Source organism: Apostichopus japonicus, chromosome 13 (genome assembly GCF_037975245.1).
Source record: "Apostichopus japonicus isolate 1M-3 chromosome 13, ASM3797524v1, whole genome shotgun sequence".
Classification (NCBI taxonomy): domain Eukaryota; kingdom Metazoa; phylum Echinodermata; class Holothuroidea; order Aspidochirotida; family Stichopodidae; genus Apostichopus; species Apostichopus japonicus.
The window spans coordinates 6,396,520-6,409,780 of NC_092573.1; the positions used below are offsets into that span (position 1 = coordinate 6,396,520).

At 34.7% G+C, this 13,261-nt stretch overlaps 1 protein-coding gene across 3 annotated transcripts in view; it reads left to right on the top strand.

The window, feature by feature from the left end:
• The window catches only part of LOC139978842 (neuronal acetylcholine receptor subunit alpha-7-like), a 72,681-nt gene that overhangs the window by 19,011 nt on the left and 40,409 nt on the right, over positions 1 to 13,261 (top strand). For all 3 annotated transcript variants that reach the window (XM_071989372.1, XM_071989371.1, XM_071989373.1), the window contains exon 2: positions 853 to 906. In XM_071989372.1, coding sequence (XP_071845473.1) covers positions 853 to 906 — 54 coding nt within the window. The remainder of the gene's footprint in view (positions 1 to 852; positions 907 to 13,261) is intronic.

Here is a 13,261-nt window from a genome sequence, read left to right on the forward strand (position 1 = left end):
GCGCTTTGAAGTTAGTAATGAATAATTAATGTTATGCAAATGATTGGACGAAAAAACAGACGCAGTTTTTAATTGTGATTGCCTTTATAGTCGTGTTTCTTTTCATTCACATTTGGTAGGGTTGGTAATGCTTAACAAACGACAAAATTTAATCTTCAATTATAAAATTAACCAGTGATTAAATCAATCATATAATTCATCTTCCATTTTCATTGTTAGATCGAGACATAAATTACTTGTAATAGTTCTAGATAGGCGGAGAACATCATAACGCGAAGCATGTGGCATGTTAGTGTTAATGCTTGTTAATGAGTACTAATGAATACTATTGAGCAGTTGAAGATGTCTATGACTCTGTGGTATAACGGGTAGACCTAAGACGATGAAAGTCGTCACCCTGTTGCAAGGTGTCATAAAGATTGATCAAGTTGAGTAGAACGAAGAATGGCGTGCATGTACATGTTGTAAGAGGTACCGTACCGGTAGTAGTAAGCAGGTTGTGTCTCTATTTGATAAGGGGTAATGGGGTAGTAGGGTATAGGACATGGTGGCTCTGTCATAAGGATTTAGGATGGAGGACGGGTGGCTCAGTGGTAAATGTTACCAGACCGAGCGTCTCTGATAAGGGGTAGTAGGGTGCAGGGAGTACTGGCTCTGTGGTTAGGGTGAAAGGAAGCAGAACTTTGGTTCTCTATTAAGGGGTATCAGGTCATACAACCTGCCTCTGTGATAAGGGGTAGTAGGGTGTAGGACGTGATGGCTCTGTGGTGTGTGTTGAAGTTTGGCGGATTTCTTAGTGACTCTGCAAAGATGGAAGAAATAACTACTTATTTTTCTCATTTTCTCCGTCAGTTCTACTCACTCTGCTGTTTTCCACTACAAACGCTCATGAAAAAGAATTTGAAGGTAAGCGAGATAATTCAGATATAAGTATTGTTTTAAGTATTGTTATAAGAGACCAGTGAGATATAAGGTAAAATCTATTCATTTACGGATTTCATATGGATTATAAACTGATTATATATAATATATATATATATATATACAGGGTTATAGCTAGGAGATTGTGAGTGCTGGTTAAATAAATTTGCGAAGCGTAGCGAGCGAAGCTCTCGCATCTCACGGCCGGGGGTCCAGGGGCCCGCTTAAGGGCCCTGGTGGGGTCCAGGGAAAAAGGTGACGTTATTATCATGTTTTACGGCAAGGGAAAGATAAATTTGTTACTTTTGTTGTATTTCACAAGCATTTTACTATTTTTTTTGTACCGGCCAGTGGACTGTTTAATCACTTCCAATGCCGGCCGGCAGGCGTGAGTGGCGGTTACCACCGGCCGCCGCCGGCCGGCGTGGCTATAACCCTGTATATATATATAATATATATATAGATATATTTATATATATATATATATATATTGATATATATATATTGATATATATATAAACAGTTTACTAGTTCAAATAATATGTTTAGAATTAATTAACAATTCCTTAGGAACAAATGGTGATTGATATTATATATGGGTACCCGGCTGTTTGTTATTTACTTATCAGAATTTATAATACAATGGATTAAACTTAACATATATACATGTACTCAGTAGCTGACGTCATCAAAGATTCAACTGAAAAGAACATTGTAGACATATAGCATATTTTAATGATAAATATCTTGAAGGCAAAGGATTAACAGTGGAACATCCATGGCTGTTGTTCTTATTTTGTTGGCTATGAACACTAAAACTAAGTTAGTTAACCTTACGTCAGCATTACATTCCTTGTTTATTTATTTATTTGTTTGTTGTTGTGTACTTGTTATTGTATTTAGAATTATTTATTCATTTGTGAAAATTATCTCTCTATGACAGTTGCTGACCTTCCGATAGGAGACCAATTTTAAAAATGAATCTCGTTAATTTCATTCCCCTTGTACATGTTGTGATTCATAGTGAGCTTGAGTTAGGTTAGATAATTTGCATGTATGTTTGTTATGTAATTTGCGGTTTTGGTTTTGTTGTCTTTTGCTGTTATTTTTGTGTCTTTTGTTTGTTTTTCTGAGGAAAATCACGTCTTATGACAGAACCTTGCCTCCCTAAAGGAAACCAATAAGAATGTGATATGATTCCTATTTACTTGTGTGTATATTTGTGTTCTACACGTAGTTGTTTGTTTGTGAACATTACCGCTATGGCAGTTAACTCACCTTTCGATAGAAAACCAGTTACGAGCACTCGAACCCTTTCACAATCAGTAATTTACAATAAGCTTTGGCTTGGTCAGCTGTTTACTTGTGTGTTCTCTATACGATTGAGAAACGAACGGTATATATATATATATATAATTTCCCCGTCCAGTCAAACAAAATCAGTGAGGTCATTTGTATTCAATTTTATAAGCTCGTTAATAAATTAGCTTTCGTAAAGCCTCGATTCTCTCGCTTATATGTTGCTGTATTTTCAATTTTTCAATTACGAAGTTAATTATTGAAATACCAAACTAACCATTTACCAATCCTATATATGATAGATCATTCTTCTTTTTCATTTTTCTCTATGACAATTAATTCTTTCCAAACCTCCCATAGCATGAGCTCTGTGTTATTACCCCTCGGGACTATATTTTAAATCTGACAGTCCGATCAACTTCTCAAACTAACCAATTCGGTTGATATAAAACCAACCAAATCAACACACCTTCGGCAATTTAAATACAATTTGTACAAAACCTTAAAGTCACCTGCCTTGACGATTTGGGTACTTCTTTCTTTATTTTTCTATTTACACCTTTTGTATAATCCTCTAAAATTAAGATGATTTGTCCTTGCCCGATCGAGAGATCAATTCTTACAAGAATTTTCCATTTTCTGATTTGATTATTTGGACTTGATTGGCTCCCTTGATGCATGCGTTGATTGGATTAAGATATCTCATTTTTGCTTCACTGTACCTGGATTTCACCAAGTCGTCAAATTCTTCTCTCAGTTAGTGACCTATTCTCGATGCAGCAGAAACGTGATTTGAGGTAAACTGTATCCGAGTGTCAAATATCTTGAGAGGAGCAGGAATAAATCTGAAAGTGTATAGTATACCTTGTTGAGAGATATCAGTCACTTATTTCAAATAAGTCACAGTTCGTAACATAGTCACATTTGTATCATTGAAAGCTACAACTGTCTACTTTACTGCTTGAAATGTGAATTTAAATTTCTGGCATGTAACATAAAAATATGATGTTAACGTTCCGATGGAGTTTTTCATTACATTCATACATGTGATAAGATCATTTGAAGAACAGAATTTTTTTTATCAAAAGGCAACTTGAAGCAAAATTAGTTTTATGTCATGGATGCGTAGCTATAAAAATATGTTAAGTTTATCTTTTGATCAACTTTTATTCGTCTGCATCACAAAATTCACTTAACTAAATGTGAGGGTTTTATTGAAACGAAATTAAGAGAGAATAACGCTTAAAGAAGCGTCTCTAGTGAATTAAAAGAACGCCTTCCATTGACCTTAATTGACCGTCATATTGCCCGCTATGGATTTAAATATTTGAACTCAATAGCGCACCTAGAATAGTTGGCACCCGGGAGGACCCTTCTTTTCATCCCCTTTGAGAATATTTTGTATATGTAAGGTGGCTTAGATGCAAAATGGTGCTATCTTTGGCAAAGCAGATTACACAATGATTTACAAAAAATAAGGAAACTTGTGGGTGGGGTGGGGTGGGGTCGGGGTGTGGTGTGGTGTTGGGACTGTGGCATGGCACCCTTCTGACTGTTACCCCGGCGGATCCCACCCCCCCCCCCGCTTTATACACCACTCCTCTAGAGCTTTAATTTTCATAGCGTATAGACTGAACATTGCTATTCAATCAATGGTTGCGCGTAGCCTAAAGTTGTTTCAATTGCATAAATAACGTTTCGCGCACTTTTCATATACTTGCAGAATAGCTTCCATACGTTGCAAAAGATAAATATCTTTTTGAAATATGTAAAAGGAAATGAGAAAGTTAAAAAACATTATACAAACACAATTTAGAAGAACTGAATTAACTATCACCTGTGGATAAAAAACAAGTTCAATAGTGATTTATTTTTATTGTTTTAATTTGTATATATGGTTAAACCTGAAAATTAAAACCTGGCTAATGAAAGAACATAAAATGACTGATAGCCTTGATTAGACTAACACAATTAATCGAAGGAAGCCAAATAAAAGGGTAAAAATGCCACGAATATATCTCCCTATGAATAATTAAAAGATTTATAAACTGACATCTCAATCTGAAGTTTCAGGTAATTACATTTTTCTTCTTGGAAAGGTGTCATATAAAATGAAAATATATTGCTTCATTCTGAAAAATCAAAATGATGACATTATTAGTTGCAAAGAAAATTGAGTCTACAGAATCAACCGATTTAAAAATATAGGTCGACTCACTTTCTGCCGAATTTTTCATTTCAAGGTCATGAGCAAAATGAAAGAACAAACTTTCTTTGTATAATTTGTGGTGTAACCATTTGATTTCACTGTCATATATATGTTCGTCTAACCCCATTGATAAAAAAAAGAGATATTTACATATGGAAGAGCAATACGAATAGGAGAAAACAAAGCCTAAAAGTTGCACAAAAGAGGCCCAACTTGGCAAAATTCAAATGTGTTGGCGCGCTAAATTTAACCATGCGCCTCACTTAAATACGTTATGTGAGTGTCTAATCCAATTAAGGGTACAATCTTCCGTTGGTAGGGAATCGACGAGTCTTCTTTTACTTGGGCTCAACTCTTGTGTTCTCTTTTATCAGCAGTAAGTCGCTAAACAGAGAAATTCCCGCGGGAAATTTTCGTCTCTGCCAGATCTCGTAAAGTAGCTTTAGTCTACAAGGATGGCGATAAATCACCACATGGATTTCCCAGCTGAACATTGGATAAACGGTCGCAAGTGTTCCGCTTGTCACATACAAAGTAATTAAAAGCAAAACCGCGCCACGAAGGAAGGCACGGAGCTGAGATTTGTTCTTGAGCAACAAATACTATTGTGCGATTAGATTAGCTTCCCATAAAACAAAACGGATGTTTTCAAGTTCGTGTATATCTATCTATGTATGTATATATATAGTAGCACACTGTTGTGATGATACCTATCAAAGGTCAGAAGTGAGAGATTGATATATATAGCTTTGATCTCATATTGTTCCTGAGGAGGTACCGTGATAGTTGTCTTGTTCTTCTTGTGTGAAATATTCTTCTTGACTTTGTGAATCATAAACGTCTCTGTATATTCTCATACCTGACTCATGGCACTGTGGAAGAATGAGTGAAAGTAAGAGGCATATAGCCAGTCGTCTATCCTTGTTAAAATTACTTGTTAAAAGTGATTTTGATGACCCCTCCCCTTACCCCTCCCCTCCCACACCCCACCCCATACCACGTCTCACGAATTAGCAATAAAATTAAACCTTCCATTTGGAAGAGGTCACGATCAAATCCATTCCATGACAAGAAGCCGCTCTTTTATCGGGTCAACAAAGGATTCCATAGTGCAACTAGAATGTGAAACCCTTTCGAGATTACCATCACTTGTTTCTCAGTGTTATATTGAAGGAATGAAAGTTCGTTGGTGAATATTTTCCCTCCCCACGTCACCGCCAACGTCAACGAAAAACACAATTTACACTCTATAAAATACCGAGCGATAACTAATCGCTGAAGTGAAGGGTCCTATACACAGCCATACTTGTACATGGTTGATTTTGTTTGTGATCCTCGTAGCTGTTCGAAATTTGAAAAACATCTGGACTTCATGTGTGGTTCTTCAATTAAAAATGAATAATGGGATCTTACAGACGGAATGTAAACGTTGCTCCCGATATCATGCGACCCTATCCATGACATTGTATTCTCTTTTAGCGGACGTGAACTCATCAAAGGTTTATTGCATAACTAAACACAAGGACAGACAGACAGACAGACAGACAGACAGACAAACAGACTAATACTTGCCATTGTGTAGTAACGAGATTCTGTATACATTAATACAATGCTGAGGGAACACAATGAACAATAGAAGTATAAGACGAGCGTGTTGACATCATCAGTTCTTCATTTTAAATATGAAATCGTTTAAAAAGTGGTTCTGAAGAGTTACTGATATAAACCATTTTTATGTATTTTATAGAATTAATACAAACTTGATATGGCAGTTTTAAGGAAACCACAAGCACTGTGATGGTCATAAACGTAGGTAGTGAGTGATATAAAAGATGCATAGGACTAACAGTTTCTGACAACAACACAAATCTCATTGCAATTGTAAGGTCCTCTTTTCCCCTCTCACATGGGTTGTTTTCGTGAAGAAAGTTGTATTTTTTATATCAGCCGTTTATAACTATTTATGTTTCAATATGGTTTTAAACAATGTTAAATTACAACAATAAATGTATTGACTTCAAAGATATTTAAAAATAGGATACTAAGCAACGGTCGGTTACTCACTGTCAACCAGATTACTCTCTTTTACGTGGTGCCTCTTTGAGCAATGTCTGTGTCCTAAAGTGGCCCCTTTGTGGCAACCAATTAAGTTTATACATACATCCGAAACACTCCTATTCCATGGATAACATATGAGCAAGAGAGGTTAAACTTACCAGATTCATGCCTTTGATTAGAAATATGACAGAGAGATATGACAAAGTTGTTTGCTGTCGTAAGACTAATATGAAATAAGTTTGGAATAGGACATTTAGTAACATGTAATACAGTTGTTAAGGTACCCGGAATAGGACATTTAGTAACATGTAATACAGCTGTTAAGGTACCTGGAATAGGACATTTAGTAACATGTAATACAGCTGTTAAGGTACCCGGAATAGGACATTTAGTAACATGTAATACAGTTGTTAAGGTACCCGGAATAGGACATTTAGTAACATATCATACAGCTGTTAAGGTACCCGTTAAAGTGACCTTGAACCAAGATTTAGGGTGTTTGGCTCAACTTCAAGAACCATACTAAGAAAGATGGACAAATATGATAGAATCCAACAGCTTTAATTCAGGACAGAATGTACGTATAGTTCAGTTGAGCAGGAATCAAGGTTTAACTAAACGTATAATTAATCATGCTAAGAAACATATACACAAATATGACTGTATCAAAACAGCTTTAAGTCAGAACTTACTGTGCACCGGTAGTTCAGTAAAGCAGGAATAAGAGTTTAACTAAACGTATAATTAATCATGCTAAGAAACATATACACAAATATGACTGTATCAAAACAGCTGTAAGTCAGAACTTACTGTGCACCGGTAGTTCAGTAAAAGCAGGAATCAGGGTTGAGCTAAACTTTAATAAATCGTGCTAACTAACTTATTAAACTATGACAGTATCAGACATGAGCCATTTTTGCTATTCAAAATACAAAGAAGAATATTTCGCAAATTTAATATCAAACGTAGAGAACAATGTCATTCTTGACATTACAATATGTTAATATTTATTGGTCCAGTAAGTAAAGAAGCATGAAAGATCGATCAGGAATAATGATAAAAGGAACCTTGTTTTATGTTGTAGCTGGATGTTATATTCAAAACAGAACGGCCATGTCGTTGGACGTTTGAAGACGAATCCTGAACAGTGGTTATTCAATAAATTGCATCATTATGTTCACACATTAACATCGTGTCGAATTAAGAGTTTCAACTCGCGCGCGCATGCTTCAGTGACGTCACATATGCCGAAAAAACCTTGTTCAAATAATCTGTTGTTAAAGCATCAATGATTAGGGAAAGATGTGACAGTTTTGGTAAATACTTTATATATGTGTTAACTGTGGTTTTTTTTATTTAGCGCAAGCTTTTCCTGTAAACATTCAGAATGTGTTCATCATTGACATTGGTGAAATGTTATAGAGATGGAAAACCCCCATTAAAGTCTCATTGTAAATAACCTAATACAAATTTATTTATTAATTTTTGACAATTGTTAAAAAATGTCCATACTCCCTTGAAGAGAACGTTTGATAAACCCTATAGTTTTTAATACAAAAGTAAAACATGGAGATTTTGGAATTATGTTCTTGCTTTCCTTTTACTCAAATGATGTGTTAACTAATGCCCTATAGCACTGGATAATACAAGACGAGTTATTCTTTCTTCATTTGCAATTTTCGGCAGTATACCATGGCAGTGCTGAGAGAATGCTGCAGTAGCCATGACCCATACGCTAGTTCATTAGTCATATGAATATAAATATGGCCATATTGTTACACACTAATCACAGCGAACACGGAAATGCAGGAGAATAATTATATAACTTCTATGTCTAATATTTGTAACTTGATCTTACTCGAAAAGTATGGAAGAATAAATTAAAACTTGATAATGGAAATATGAGATTTTTAGCGATGTATGACAGTCGTTGAACTTACGCTAATGATGTATAGAGATACAATTAATAGTGAATTTATGTTTCAACAAGGAACAATTGCAAAGAATCACGAGGGGAAATATTTCTTGGTTCAATATATAGGTAGGATAATATTGCATGATATATATCATATGATAAATATCATATGATATATATATATATATATATATATATATATATATATATATATATGTATATATATATATGTATATATATATATATATATATATATATATATATATAACAAATTAAAGTACATATGCTAATTAGTCAAAGGATATGTAAATACCATATTTATCTGTCAATACGTGGGAATTAATATCTATTTGCAATGAGGATTACCGCAGGGTACATGACAAAGCTGTATGTGGACCTTTCTTGCCTCACTTGAGAGATTTTCGTTTTCATTTCTTTAACGACACATCGATCACATTTTTACGGAATACATCACCATTGTATATTGTTGTATCCAAAATAAGAGCACGTATGAAGTACACACTAGTGAGAATATTAATACAGTACAAGGCCTATGCTAGCATTTCGATAGTGTCGTCAGCTTCTCAACAGTGAGAACATGTGTCCAGAAGACACGGAACAGTCTTCGTGTGCAATACCATCGCATAATAATGCCTTAGAGGCTTCAAATACCGTTCGTATGAAATGTATAAAGACCATCCTTTTTGCGTTGATGGGACGAGAAAGAAGTATGTTTCCCCCCGGTCTTCCTCTGTAAGCCAGGTAGCGGCATATTGTATTGGCGATGAGCGCGTATCTGGAGGCCTTTCTTTATTATTATCAATAAAATGGCCGTCTGGTCTCTCGGAGTTTTTTGGTCTCATGCATCTGCACGTATACTTAAGGCAATGACTAATAAAATAAAATTAGCTATATGAAATGTTTGGTTACTGCGGGTAGTTTAAACTTAAGTAATGAAGAGTAGTTAGTAAAGGAAAGAAAAGGAAGGATTTTAGTCACATGTTTGATGGCTTTGGGGTATTAATTTTGAGGTTCTACGACAGAAGACAATTCATTTCATTAGTAAAATATTATACTTCACCATATATCAGATCGGATACCTAAAAGATAATGCGCCTAATGCTTGTTTGTTAGGCTGGTGAAACCGCCAGACGCGTCGCACACTATATTCGTGAAGAGATATCTAAAGCAAGAATTCGTTGAATTAAAGTAAACATGCTGGTATATTCGTGTAGTGTATACTAATTGCAATGTTTGCAGTGACTATAAACTCCACTGATTCGCAAAACACTCGAAGACTATTATAAATCCCATAATCACGAATAGATTTCATTAGTATAGCTGGCATTAATGTGATTTGGTTGTCACGTGGTGAAATATTTCCTTTTAAAACATATCAAAAGAGCAATTCTGCCAGAGGTGGTCAATATATTTAACTTCCTTCTGTTATTCTGTTTATAGTCTGACAGGTCTCAAACGCCAAGATTGTCAGAAATCCGAAATACTGGCTCAATAAGTCGTACTATGTGAAACACTGCAAAGCTATGGACCGTGTACATATGTTTCAATCATTTATACTGGTCCACCTTGTTCGTTTCCTTGTGGGTTTGTTTGGTTTCTTATGTTGTGTAATTGTTTTAGGTTTGTATAACAAGTACCGCAGTACGTTTAACGTTTGGGTAAAAATAGTCGGGATCGCTTGCCATGGATGTTACGATGTCACGAAAGATTAGTTTAGATTATATTAGGTATAAGTATCATTTAAGATGAAATCTTCTAACCACATGTACTGCCATTCATAAATTGACGGTTTTCGAACTGACAGACTGACAATAAGTTTTATTGTCTGTCTAGGCCGTCCCTGAGATCCCATTATAGTGTATAATGATTGTTATTTGTTTATTTATTAATATGCAATCATTAATATGTTGAAATAGTTTGTCATTTAAATTAAAATTAATCGCGGATAATATATTACGTAGCTCCATCGAGTTGTCATTATACCAGCTTATTTCTTATTGAAAGTGCAATTCAAAGTTAATTGCGTGAGACGTTAAACCTAATGCTTATAATAGCCGATATGACAACAGAGCACAACATTGTATAATGCTAAACTTATTGGAAGTTTACAAACGTTTAAACTCGTGAGAGCTCCAATCATTAGTAATAATAGGTCCCAATTAAGTCTCCCATGCAGAAAAACTCCATATCCAGCCTACCATGTATAACGGAATTTTCAATGAGACGATGAAGTTTGTTAAAAATTGAGTTTTCGTGACCATTATTTTGACTATATTTATAGCTTTACATGATGACAAAGCTCCCATTTTATCCCACTTATTTACATCTTGTATTGTCTTATACATAATAGTTGCAACAGACATAGTTCTAATTATCTCAAGTATTGAAAGGGACATTTTGATTACATGACTGATAATGTAATCAAAATAGTATCGAAGCGAGATTGTTACTGAGTGAGTATAAACTTATATAAAGTACAACGACGGAGAGGCTGTAACAAGATGAACAAAGGTCACTATATTGTTTATAATACACAAACCATTTGTTCTAATTGTTGCCTCAAAAGAAACAATAAATCAAAGATTTGCCCGGAACTCAAGAAGCGTTCATGGAATTTTTATGTTTCATCTCCGTCCTGGAACCTGTGTAGAGATTGTATATATATATGCTTCTGATAGGCTTGATCGTGAATGCGCATTACCAGTTGTTGTTATTGCCTCTAAGTGGCGTATATAGCCAGATAACGGTAAGGAACATGCGAACAGTGTTAACCATGGTTGGTTTATTAAGAATTCCAAGCATTATGATAACCAGGTTAATATGAAAGTATTTATTTCATGCGACAAGAAAAAAAAGTATCAGGAGTAATTGATGACAGATTCTTCTTGGCAGTTAATATCATTTTATATCGCTCTTAAATATTGCCATCCACGCAACGTTATGCTGCCTTCCAATGCGAGATAAGTATTTCGTCATATCTGTTTTGTATGATAAGGTGTTCAACATGTAGAGTAAACCTAAAGGCAATGGAAGTAATTTAATTAATGTTAAAAATAATTTTACCAGAGAGTAAAGGTTGTATAATCATCAAGTTGGAAACAGACAGAACATGTAAAGTGTTATATTGTAGTTCAATGCACTTTTAATCTTGGAAAGAAAACAAATCATTCTTCAATACCGTATATAACCTTGGAATTTGTGATTTTATAGGCTAAAGTCTATAGCAAACATTTACAGAGCAAAATAATGATACAGGTTACTGATTTCTTTTCCTGATGTTTGGTTAAATTAATTATGGTGGAATTCCCTTAAAGCTGGTGGTTGCGTTTATGGAGTCGTTTCTCCTATCTTAAATAATACTCTAAGAAACTATATAAGCAACCAATCTGTCAAATCGAAATGAAGACCAAAACGAAAACACGAAAATATCTTGCTTAAACATAACAAAGTTTTCTAACGGATACTCTTAGCCTAGCATTTACGTTATATAAAGCCTATAGTTGTCGTAGTAATTATGGTTGTTAACTTTTTGGACGGGGTAGAGAAGCTTTCTACCGTTTTGCCCGCTGGTCCTATCTGGCCCCATGAAAGATTTCAACGAGGTCGTCGAAAAACAAATCGACCCCAAAACTTTGCACTAGTCAGTTATGGTGACACATAAGGGTTGAAAACACACTCGGCCCTATACACTGTGAAATCGCACACTTTATTTATTGTGAGATTTTTGGTGTTTGCTCCAACAAAGTTTCCTCTCTGGCACTCTTAGAAAACTAATTAAGAAGAGCAATAACATTTGATCCATACAAAGAAGCATTTCTATTTTACATTTAGTAATGTTTTTGACGTTGTTTTCAGCTATACCAACTTCTATATGAGACCCCAGTCTGCTTGGTCTAAGATAGCTGCAGTTTAAATACCAGGTCCTTGGTCTGACCTGTAATAATTCGTGTTCAAAACTACACATAAAGTTTGATTGAAGTGAGATCGGCTGTATTAAACGAGTCGCTCAAAGAGGCCTCTCAAGAAATGATTGAATCCGGCAAGAAAATGTAAGGAATCAAGTAAGGAAAGGTATCCGACTGGCAAAATGGTTTATAAGATAATTTAAGGAAATCATGTCTTTACTTTCGACACTTATACCCATTAAACTATACTAATATGAGAATTTCAAATTTGATTAAAATCCGAAGATCTGTAGAAATTGGTGAATTTTTTCATCCACAACTCTTATTGAACCAACTTTTTAACACAAAGAATCTTTCTCATTTTAAAAAGGAAATTAGTCCCCAAATGAAAGATCTGTCATTTCAACACTATAAACGTTTGGAATAAATCAACTCCATCTTTATTTCACAAACTAAGTCTTCTGTGACATACTACCAGTGCTTGGACATCCGCAAAAGCGACAATTTATTTAAAAACATAAAACCTTGTCAATATGGGTTACTGCTCTGTGGCCTCCTTTGAGTGTTATTCATACATTTTCATTACCTGATGCTGAAATATACTGCAGGGCGAAAATGTCTCTATATTTTAAATGTCTTTTTTATTTATTTGTAGTGTTTTTGTTGCGTTTGGGAATAACGACTGAATTATACTTATACCTTATAGGAACAGTAGCTATACCGTGTTATTTTAGTCTAACGTGTTATGCACAATACATAAAGCAGTGTAAAGGATATTGCAAAATAGTTACAATTGGAAGTAATAATAAAGTCGTATTTAATGTATATCGTAAAAACAAATGGTTCCCGTATCTTTGCTGTTTAATGCAGTATAGAGTTACAGAAATATGACTTCCGATTATTTCGAGCTTGAAATAAAAGCTTTTTTCAATA